Consider the following 12,374-nt stretch of genomic DNA (forward strand, 5'->3'; position numbering starts at 1 on the left):
TGCTATTTAAACAAGTGGCACTCGCTTCTTCCGCCGCCTACTTTTATATTCAAGCCGTCTACTCCAAAACTTATTGAGAACCCTGCTTTTTGTGGTAATTGGTGATAGTTACTAGTCAAAGAGTAGTAAATGTTTATTCCCATGTACTCCATGAGAGCATTGGCCCTAGTTATAGAAATGGACCCACACAAGGACAAAGAAACACTAGGTTGTGGATTCAATTCCCACCCTGGTCGGGATCGGCTATTCATCGAGTTACGAGTTGAGTTGAGTTTGAGTTAAGATTGAGTTACAGTTTTAGGTGTTTTTCGGAATTAAAACAGGGGCACTCAACGAGAATATAGTTCAAAAGCACTTAAACGTAGCATTGTTAATCGTATTTTAGTATTTAAACAGTAGATATAGGCATATTTTTATCCCCTAAAAATTTTTCATCTGTTCGGATTCCCTAGCTGAAAGTCTAGTGATTGGAAAATTTTAAGGATCAAAACTTACCTTTTCGAAAATTTCAGTCAGACAAAAAGTCCCCCGAAATTCTAGGTGAGCTGTTAAGGGTAAAAATCCGTTAAAAATGGGCAATCATACCATGTTTTAGATGTTCGAAAATCCTAGGACAGGCAGGCAAGCAAGGAATTTTAAAACAAATGTTCCGAAAATTCTAGATCTCAAATCGTCTTCCGAATAGATATTTTCCGAAAATTGACGTTGGGTGCTCCTGATTAAAAGTAGTGAATATTCAGTACAAGTCACTTCGAAAAGTGTTTTCTCCGCGTTGAAAGATATATTTGCATAAAATTTTGCAAAATGGCATGGCTTTTCCAATGATCAAAACAATCTTATAATTATTACACCTTTCACGGCATCATTCTCGTTGCTGCTGTTAAGTCTATCGACGTCAAAAACGATGTCTTCTTAGAGGGATACATGAGCTTTATTGTTACGCCAGTTTAAGCCGGCCCGGCAGCTATCATGAACCATATTTGTCGTCCGGCATCACAAGAACGCCGTAAACAAAAGAGGAAAACATATGACGAAATGAGCCCACATTACGCTTCTTGCTCATAACCGCTGAAATTCTAAAATTCAGCACCGAAGTTTTGTGATGTTGGCAGTTAAACGAGCCGAGCATTTAAGTAAGTGAACATGTTTGACCCAGTCACACATGTCGAAAAACCATATATTTCACTGAAAATTTGAAAGAGACAAGATGTTGAAAGTAATGTTTGATTGTTTCGCCTGGCCTTGATGGTATTACATTTTTATTTAAAGTGCTATTAAGGGGTAACTTAAACTGTAAGTTATGAAATTAAATGCATGCTAATCCCTACTTCGGTCCGCTATGACGTCTAGTTGCCTAGCTACAATCCCAGCCAAAAAGATGGTGACACCAATGGATTTGGTAACCCTAGACCTAAACTTGGCTTTTAGGCCTAGGCTTAGACAAATCGAGGTATTGGGTTACTTTTGAAGACGTAAAACAATGACCTGCAAGTATGAGTGACCCGTCAAACTGAAAGTGACCTTTGTTTTAGAGCCCACCCAATCTCGGTCATACATGTCGGGGACACTTGATGCCACACATAAGTTCACCCCTTCCCCCCTTTTCGAAGTTGTAGGGAAAAAGCCAGGATTGTGTCACGGTGCCTGGTTATGGGTGAGTGTCACGCACGTTTACTTTGCGACTAGAAAGGTCACGGGTGCGATTCGCATTGTTTTTCGGAATCTATTCTGGCCCCTTTCTAAAATATGACTTGTTACTAATCAGTGAAAACACTATGAAATGATGTTTGTTTCGCTCACCTTCTGTTTCCCGTTTCTACATGGTAAGACTTGTGATCTTTGCGTACTCCGGGTTCTGGTCCTCACGCAATGGAATGTTGACAGTTAACCGCGGAGTCGTCGGCAAGCGTTCGAAGAGGTGATCTTTAATTGTTGATTAAAAATTGTCTGCCTGGATGCCTACTCAACCGGTAAAAAAAAAGGTCTACAAACAAGTTCTGAAATTGAAAGTATATCTGAACAAATCACGATAGACATTTCTTTCTGTCTACACTTTTACCATCCTAAAACTTGCACCGCTTTAAATCATTTTGCATAAAGCAGTTTACCGTTATTTCTCATCATTTATTTATTTACTTGTTAATTAATTTTGGTTTTTCGTGCGCGGTTTCTTTTGTTTTTGCAAGTACATAAATGAGAACTGACAAAGGGTCAGTAAGGGAAAAAACGCGTTCCAGGTTCCGGATTCCTGATTTTACATAAACCCTCATGCGGCTCACTGATCATTAAAACCAACGCTGTTGGACGACAAACGGTACGTTTCATCGTTTAGCCGCGGGGGCTATAAGCTGGCTTAAAATCCCATCCTTAGCCTTACAAGAAGACATCTTTTCTGCATTGATAGACTTGATTGCTAGAAGGAGCAACTGCGCGCCCATGGCTCAGTTTGTTATGCAGGAGATCGTGAGTTCGACTCCGGCCAGACCCGCAACACTCATGGTCTTAAAATAATTGAAGAGAAAGTGCTGCCTTTGTAATAACATCCGCAAATGGTTAGACTTTCAAGTCTTCGCGAATAAGGACTATAAATCACAGGTCCCGTCTCACAACCTTCAATGTTCATAAACTCTGTGGGATATTAAGATCGCACACACTAGTCGAAAAGAGTACGGTCAGTGTTGTCTGGTCTTTTCATCAGCCTTGTAGTCGGTTTGGCATAATCTTCTGAAGGGATTACTGATCGATGACACCACATAACAGCAAAAGAGTCAGTAGTCAAATCGAAGGAGTCCAAGTGCTAAAACTGTCAAACAAGAATACTACCGTGCATGAAATTTCAAGGTTGTTTTGATCAGGTTAAAACCATTTTGCAAGTATACACCTGTGAACTTCACGAAAACGGTGTTTTGTGCTCTTCTCAGTGACTTCTACTTAATATTTATTAGATTTAAGTGCCAAAAATGCCAAAAACCGTAACTCAATATTAACTCAATTTTAACTCAATCTTAACTCAAACTCAACTCAAACTCAACTCAAACTCAACTCAACTCGTAACTCGATCAATAGTCTATCTCATATTTTAACACTTGAACTTTCTACTCTCATGGCAGAGATTTATTAGGTATGGGACCCATTTGCAACATGTACTTCAATTGAAGTAGATTCATTAATGAATTTGGTACAACATTTTCAGAATATATGTGCACAAACATCTGTTACTTATGAGATTAAAATGTGTTAACATTATTAAAATGTAAAGCAACAGTGGAAGCATTGTTCATTCATTATATGTTCGAAACCAAAATTTTAGACCCTAGGAGCACTTAAATGATGTTTATCTTTGTTCTTGCAAAGAATGTTCTGCTGTGTCATTTTATTCTATTTGTTTTTGCACCTCAAAAGTCTTGTACCTATTGCACCTCTCAAACAGTTGATAGTATCATTGAGAATGGAAGAGCAATTTATCAGAAATGTTACTCCAGCAAAATATGTTTTTATTTCTGATTTCCTAAAGAAATTAGATGTAGGCCGCTGGCCATGTAAAAGTTATTCATAGAGCAAGATGTCAGGGAAATTTATCTTGTAATGTGGTTCCCAGTAAACAACAGCTTAAAACTGTCATTTTGGATAATAATAAGGAAAGCAGCACAGGCTTTTTGATGTGAATTTCTGGCTACTGCATTAGTTGTGTTTTCCAGTGGTATGCAAAGCAAACGATGAGTTACCACGTTTTTGTATACAATGGTTCTGAACCAAAAAATGTAACAAAAGTATTTTCAAATGTAGATTCTGTTATTGATCTCTTTTGTTCTATTATTCAAAGTAAATTTAATTGTTTTGAAACAAACTATGAGGTTGCATTTCTTAGATGTTTATGTGAATTATCAAATACATACATACATACATACATACATACATACATACATACATACATACATACGTACGTACATACATACATACATACATACATACATACATACATACGTTTATTGTAACTCCCAATTTGGGCTTTTCGGTGACAATGTATAGAAAGGAAACAAATAATAAGAAAGTAAATATCTACTTCAGAAATTGCAGCAAACTGGAAGAAAGAAGAGAGAAATTTACAGCCCAATGGACCCAGAGAAAAAATAAGAACTTCCTTCAAATTGTTTTGAAAAGTACAGGTCTATGGACCCATCGAAAAAAAACAGACTCTTTCAAATAAAGATGAAAAGTATAGGTCAATGAACTCACACGGTAAAGAGCAACTTCTCTCAAATAGATTCTTATAACACCTATATACCTTTTTTTGTAGTGTACAATAAAGTTATAATTATTATTATTATTATTATTATTATTATTATTAAACTGTCAACAAAAGTACAAATAACGTGGCAGCGCATGAGTATAGGCTATTTAGAGCCTCTTGTTGAAAATGAAACAAAAGTTCTTAAAACAGCAGGAAACATTTTAGTGAAAATACTCAAACATCTGTCTCTGCCCTCATATCTTATTAGTTATAAGCTCTCTGCAGTTAGCCGTTTTAGTTTAACAGCATGTCAACAGTTCACGAAAAACAACAATGCGAAATACCATAGCGTTGCGACGTGTTTGTTGCCTATTTAGGAATACGTATATTCTTAAATGAAGCAATATAAAACGAGATTAGAAAATGGAACTCCAAAGAAAATTACGGATGTCAACCGAAAAAAACAAGTTAAAAAAACTGCTCTGCAGTGTAAGTTGTTTTAGGTTCAACTGTGAACATTTCAAGAAAACCAACAACTGGAAAACAGCAAACCAGCAAATTGTTGTAAGCAAAATCATGTGAATACTCACCTTTTTGAAGAATAACCAGGCCTTTTCTTTGCCTTCTCTTTGCAACGGTTAGTAAGCGAAAATTTGCATTTTAAGAGGTTTCGCGCCGTCGTGAAAAAATTTTCAATTAGCCGCGATAGTATCAATACGGAATAGATTTCGGACCGTGGTCCGTATCGTTAAAAGCTGGACTGGATACGAGCGTGCGATTTGCCAATCAGATTCAAGGATTTAGGATTCCGGCCCGCAAAGATGCTTCAGAAAAAAATAAATAGTCTTCTTTTTCGAGTCCCAGCTGAGTGGACCTTGCACTGAATGTATTATGAATTTTGAAGGGAGACTATATCTAGCTGATGAGCATGCAGATAAAAATTTCATTTGGTTTGTTTCGTTGCCTATTTGAAAATTTGGCTTGTTTCATTGTTGCAGTGTACACGTTTCTATTCAAGTTCATTCATCTTTGTTTAGAGACGGTTCAGTTCTTGGTACATGTATAAAGACATTAATATATTAATTCTTCTCTAGACTGTATCTATTTGACTTATGATTCTACATGTCTCAGTTAGTGTAGATACACTGTATGTGAATGCTTAATAGAGTGGATTGACTATTGGCATTCAGAATCAAACTCCTAAATTAAATTGAATAAGATGGAAAGAACATAAATTTAAGTATTTGGCTTCATAAAAATCGCTTCTGTTTTTCTTCAGAAAATCATAGTAGGATCAATGAGATTACGAGATGGAGATACATACAGCAGATGTACGGTTTATGCACATGGCATTTTTAAAGAGGAAAATCTAACGCGGTGACCCCTATTTTGTATCATTGGGAAGTAATCAACAGGCTAGGATAAAATTTTCTTCGGGTTAAAAAATAATTATTAGGGCTGATTCAGAGCCACCTTAAAATTTGCAGTCATGAAGGAAGCTCTAAATACACCGCAGAGATTTTTTTTTCTTTTTAACTTTGCAAAGTCTTCCAATTTACCCTGCCTGTTACTTTACATGTACGACAATAAAAGATCTATAGGGGCCAATGCCTTAGTACAATGTATTTACCAGTGAGGTATAAGCATTATTTTAAAAGGGCCTATCACCTCAACACATTCTAAAAACAACACAATGTATTTGGGATGATTTTGGAAAATAAATAAAATGGAGAAGTGTGTTGAGGTGATGGGCACTTTAATGACAAAATATTGGATCAATCTCTTGTTGCTATGGTATAAACCTATTACATCACAATATATAACATTTTGTTGGACGACAAATGTTTTACGTGGTACATGTACCATAACATAGCAGAATGGGGATTCGTACAGTTTCCTAGAGTCTACCCTTAAAATGGTGCAGTTTCTTGAAAGTATTGAAACTGGTTTGAGCCTTTTAATTTTATCTTTTCTCCGTTTTTTAAAGAAATGCTCACATGGATGAGGGAAGAGGGAGACATAAAAGACCAACTGGGAATGATGGATGGTAGGCTGGCAACTATTTAAATCAAATGGAAATGCTGCCTAATAATTTGTGGCAATTTTTTTTAAAGTATGCCAGTGATGTATTTTGTTGTTGTTAGTTCTTTACATTTTGGGGCAACTTTATTAATTTTCATAAAATGTCCTCTATGATTGTGATTTCTCTCGTCAACTGGCTGTCTGAGTTGTCCTTATGATAGGTTATTATTATTATTATTATTATTATTATTATTATTATTATTATTATTATTATATCTCCTTTAACTTTATGCCGATTTACAACACAATAGCCCAGCCCATTCCTTGGGCCTAGGCTAAAATGAGGTATTATTATTATTATTATTATTATTATTATTATCATTATTATTATTATTATTATTATTATTATTATTATTATTATTATTATTATTATTGCTTTGATGATCCATACGATGTTTTTGAAATTCATATTTAATCAATACATGTTTCGGATGAAACATCATCCATCGTCAGTTGACAAATGAGAAATAAACTAAAGTTGAGCAATAAATAGTGTAACAAAGTGAGATATAACATGAATAATTAAGGATGAAGGCGAGAACAGAATAAAAACACCCAACCACGAAACAAAACAGAAAAAACCAAACTGTTTAGGCTAAGAAAAGAAACTAATTAGTATGAAAGGGATAAATTAAGATGTTTGACTTGGGAATTTAGAGATGGCTGCTTCCAAAGGATTCAATTGGAAACGTGTGGAAGCAGAGTCGAGGATTTTAAAACAGTCTTCTGAACACCGGGAGCGACAATTTTCAGAACCTCTCAAGTGCTTAAATATGTGGGAATGTTGAAAATCAAAGAAGCCATGCATATCCTTTGGGAGCAGCCATCTCTAAATTCCCAAGTCAAACATCTTAATTTATCCCTTTCATACTAATTAGTTTCTTTTCTTAGCCTAAACAGTTTGGTTTTTTCTGTTTTGTTTCGTGGTTGGGTGTTTTTATTCTGTTCTCGCCTTCATCCTTAATTATTCATGTTATATCTCACTTTGTTACACTATTTATTGCTCAACTTTAGTTTATTTCTCATTTGTCAACTGACGATGGATGATGTTTCATCCGAAACATGTATTGATTAAATATGAATTTCAAAAACATCGTATGGATCATCAAAGCGATATCTTACTTCGTGCTGCTAAGAAGTTTTGGTAACATTTTACACGATGTAGCAGCCAAATATGATCAGAAGTTGTCCATTGCCGAGCTTCGCTATTTGGAGAAGACATCTACAAAAGCGAGGAAAGCCCGGCTTGATGTCAATTTCCTCAAGAACTGTCAGTCTCTTCGCGTTTTTCCCAGATTCGTTTCTTTTGCCTTGCCTAACACCTCTCCCAAGGATGTCATAGCCATACGGAAACGTCTACTACGCAGCGCCATCGATAAGAGATCTAAAGAACTGAAGCGACTCGAGAATGAGAGGGACAAGATCTCCAACAAGCTTCAAAACATACTTAACAATCTTGACTTTTATTTCTTGCGCAACGCTCTACAGAGCAACATTAACAAATTATCATCTAAGATAGTGGAAACACATGCCAAAACAGTAATCAACATGTCCTCCCACCAATTGTCCCCTGAACAATGCGATGCACTCAAAAATGGTCTGACTCATTCCATCTGTCCTCCATCTATACGCAAGTCTGACATCTATACTTGCTTCGAACTTATTCATGGCTCCATGCTCAAGAAAATCGTTGATCGTGGTCAAATTGGTAAGCTCCAAGCTGCATTATCGCATCTTGCGAGCTCCTACATCGCCTCTCATCGTGTATCTCACAATGATCGGAAAGTACTCCAAGTCTTGAAAAGTCTCAAAAGGAATAAGAACATTGTCATTCTGAAACCTGACAAAGGGAATGGTGTGGTCATTTTGGACAGGACAGTTTATGATAGCAGTATCCTTAACATCATCTCGGATTCGTCCAAATTCAAGAAACTTAAGGATGATCCAACTCTCCTAAGGGAGGGCCAATTACAACGGTTTCTTCGCAACCTGAAGAAGAATGATGAAATTGAGAACACCATTTATGACAAGATCTATCCATCAGGATCTCAACCAGCCAGAATTTATGGGCTTCCTAAGATGCATAAGGTTCAAGATCACTCTTCGACACCTCCTTTCCGGCCCATTGTTTCTTCGATTGGAACCTATAATTACAACCTAGCTAAGTATTTATGTACATTGTTAAACCCTCACATCCCTAATGACTACTGTGCTCATGACACTTTTACTTTTGTTAGTGAAGTCACTAGACTCCATACCCTAAATAAGTTCATGGTTTCTTTCGATGTCGAAAGTCTTTTCACCAACATTCCCCTCATCGAATCTATCGACTTAGCGGTAGACTACATTATGAAGGGCAATCCAGATATTAAATTAGGACGGGAAAATCTTACTAAGTTATTTTTCTTTGCCACTGCTCAAACCCATTTTTCATTTTTGGGTAATTTTTACGATCAAATTCATGGGGTAGCCATGGGCTCCCCGCTTGCTCCTGTATTAGCTAATCTCTTTATGGGTCACCATGAGAAACGCTGGTTAGAGAATTACAATTCAGGTATCGAGTTTTACCGCAGATATGTTGACGACACCTTTGCTTTGTTTAATACCGAGCAGGATGCTTTATCTTTCTTCAGTTATATCAACAGCCAGCATCCTAACATCAAGTTTACTATGGAGAAGGAAGAAAACCACAAGCTTCCCTTCTTAGATGTGCTTTTAGATAACCATAGTAATCAGGGCATTATTACCTCGGTTTTCCACAAGAAGACCTACACCGGTCTTCTCACTAATTGTTACAGCTTTGTACCTTTCAGTTACAAATTAGGACTAGTACGCACTCTGGTTGACCGAGTATTTAAAATTAATAATACTTGGACTGGTTTTCACTTGGACATAAGCAACCTTACCAAAACATTAAGGAAGAATTTGTTTCCTTCTAGCGTTATCGAGAATGTTGTTAGAAAATTTCTCAACAATTACTCTATCTCCGATTCCTCTCAGAGTGTTGCTCGGAAGGACAATTGTCTGTATTTTAAATTACCGTACATCGGTCCCTTTTCCATCATAACAAAACGCAGAATTAAGAAATTAGTCAACAAATTTTGCAGCGACCTGAAAATTAAGTTGGTGTTCACCCCGTTTAAAATTAGGAGTTGGTTTGGGGCGAAGGATCCTATCCCTGCGGGTTTACGATCGCGAATCATTTACAAGTTTTCATGTGCAGGCTGTAATGCCTGTTATATTGGTGAAACCAATAGACATTTCGCCACTCGCATCCGTGAACATCTCGCCTCCGACAAACATTCCCACATATTTAAGCACTTGAGAGGTTCTGAAAATTGTCGCTCCCGGTGTTCAGAAGACTGTTTTAAAATCCTCGACTGCTAAGAAGTTTTGGTATTATTATTATTATTATTATTATTATTATTATTATTATTATTATTATTATTATTATTATTATTATTATTATTATTATTATTATTATTATTATTATTATTATTATTATTATTATTATAATATTTTAAGGTGTTACTGCATATGACGGCAATAATATTAACTCACAGCATCCCTTGCGCCTACAGAAGTTGGCTCTCAGGATTTATATAATTCCTAACATTTAAACCTCCGTTGTCATTAGTTATCTCTTATATACAGTATAAGTAGCCCTTTTTTTACCATTGATATAAAAAGAACATGAAATTCCGAAGAAAAAAGTGCACAAGTTTTATGATGGTTTATTGTCACTGCTATCGTTATCTTAAAACACAGGAGTGTTTACATACAGTAATGAAATAGAGGCCTTACGTGGACATCCTGCCAAATGTTGTCATGTGTCAATTCTCGATGTGTACAGTTTCCTAGAGGCTACCCTTAAAATTGTGCAGTTTCTTGAAAGTATTGAAAGTGGGTTGAGCCTTTCTATTTTAACTTTTTATCTTTTCTCCTTTCTCTTCTCCTTTCTTTCTTTCTCTTCTCAAAGAAAAATGTGCACAAGTTTTATGACGGCCTATTGTCACTTCTATCGTTATCTTAAAACACAGGAGTGTATACATAATGAAATAGAGGCCTATGTGGAAATCCTGCCAAATGTCGTGTGCTAATTCAACTCTTTTTCTATGAACTTCCATGTATCTCCTGTCCACTCAAGTTCATTCATCTTTGTTTATAGAGAGAGTTGATTTCTTGGTAAGAGAAATGTAAAGTATATTGAAGTAGAGGCCTGTGCAGAAATCTTGCTAAATGCTTCACTGTAAACATGTCAGTGACTCAGCGGTCTCTATATCAGCTTTTATGAACATATTTCATGTCAAATCCTCTCCATTCATCTTTGTTTGCTTTTTGTTCTTGGTAAGTAAGTAGAGGTAATGTCCTTTACCTTTCACCCCTCTTTGTATGTATTAGTGTCCTCTTTATTAGCATTAATTTTAATTTTATTGATTGGTTTATAATCAATTGGTTGATTCGACTTTATTAAGACATCCTGAAGAGGCATGAAACCTATGAAGGCAGCAGAAGACAAACACATGGTGAGTTCATGCATTTTATTGGCTTATTGAGTTAACTGAGCTTAACTGAGGTAATCGAGGGAGAACCATTTCCTTTTTTTTTTTGGCAAATGTTTTTCAAGGGTCACTTAATAAGTGTTTCTTTTACTCTCAAAGAAATGTCAAAAACTATGATGGACAAGCTCTGTGAGATGGGAGATAGGTTCACATGTAAATGGCTCATTTTTTGTGAGATAATGTGAGTGTTTTTATTGGAGAGTGACAGTGATATGTGGTATATGAGCAAAGTTTGACCATTTGCAGATATTAATGCTCACTCAACCACTCACATGGTTTGGCAGAGAGTAATTGAGTGTGCTCCGACCCCTAGGGCCGCTTGATGGTGATGATGATGATGATGATTGGCAAATTAACAATCTCGTACCCAGAGTCCTCGGACTTTTTGGTCAGCGGGCGAGCGCCCGGAAAGACTCTGGAATAATGGACTTGAACTATTTTTTTTATTGGTCACTTGCATAACAATGGCAGTCTGAAAGGAAGTCGATGACTAATTCGGAACCCCAGAATTTGGAGGGAGATTTAAAATCTAAAACTAGTTTCAGTGCTGTTTGTTTTTTTTCTACTTCGGAAATATATAAATCACAAAAGTAATCAAACGACGGAGTTTGAATTATATCTAATACCGCACAGGGATTTTCCCATGCTGCTAAAGACTGATTACTGTTGCGAAAGTTCCATGGAAGAAGGTCTTGTCGAAGCCATTCAGAATTACGGAAACAAAATTGTAGTGGAATAGGACATTGGTGTGCTTTCCACAAACTTTGTCGATCGTGTTGCTTGCACGATGGAATGCATGCTGAAACACTAAAAATACACTTACCGAAAGCGTCAGAAGTTTTGTCTTCACTCGCTCTTACAGCAAGCCAATGATCATTTCTCCAGTTTCTTTTATGGTTTGTAAGGCTAAATTTTTTTGGTCACGAACACTTTGAACGCACCATTTCTACTGTTTACTGTTTTCTCTTTTCTGTTTCCGTTTAAACTCAAGCAGGCGCAATCAACCGGAAGCCACGTTTTCTGGGAAAATGGACCTCATTATCCCAAAGTCTTTCTGGACTCTCACCCGCGGACCAAAAAGCCCCAATACAAGGACTCTGGGTACGAGATTGGCAAATTAACTGAAAAATCGAACCTAATTTAAGGACCCAACTCATCAGATGCTCCCTGATTCTCTAAACGAAATGAACATGAACAGCTTTTCCATGTGCTCCATACCCAAGCGTGCATTCTGTACGACAATCAGAAACTAATGCCACCGGATTGGCTTCCTGAATAGAAACAAAAGGACAACAGTATCGTTGGGTGACAAGTGACATTTGTGTCCAATTGCTTACGTAGAAATTCCCCCTTAGTTGTTTAACGACCCTGAGTTTTGGTCCAGCCAGAGTTAACCACACAGCCTTCTGTGCAGAAGTCCGATGCACAACTAACTGAGCCAAACGATCAACTGGGTGTTCTTGACACTTCTTGCTCTTTTTTTGCAAGACTGCTTGTGC

General features: G+C 36.7%; 1 protein-coding gene across 1 annotated transcript in view; it reads left to right on the forward strand.

Annotated features, from left to right (window-relative positions):
• LOC137983628 (uncharacterized) overlaps positions 1-12,374 on the forward strand; it is a 38,732-nt gene that overhangs the window by 9,093 nt on the left and 17,265 nt on the right. The window contains exons 4-5 of the mRNA XM_068830777.1: positions 6,219-6,278; positions 10,789-10,839. Coding sequence (XP_068686878.1) covers positions 6,219-6,278; positions 10,789-10,839 — 111 coding nt within the window. The remainder of the gene's footprint in view (positions 1-6,218; positions 6,279-10,788; positions 10,840-12,374) is intronic.

Source organism: Montipora foliosa, chromosome 13 (assembly GCF_036669935.1).
Source record: "Montipora foliosa isolate CH-2021 chromosome 13, ASM3666993v2, whole genome shotgun sequence".
In the NCBI taxonomy this organism is placed as follows: domain Eukaryota; kingdom Metazoa; phylum Cnidaria; class Anthozoa; order Scleractinia; family Acroporidae; genus Montipora; species Montipora foliosa.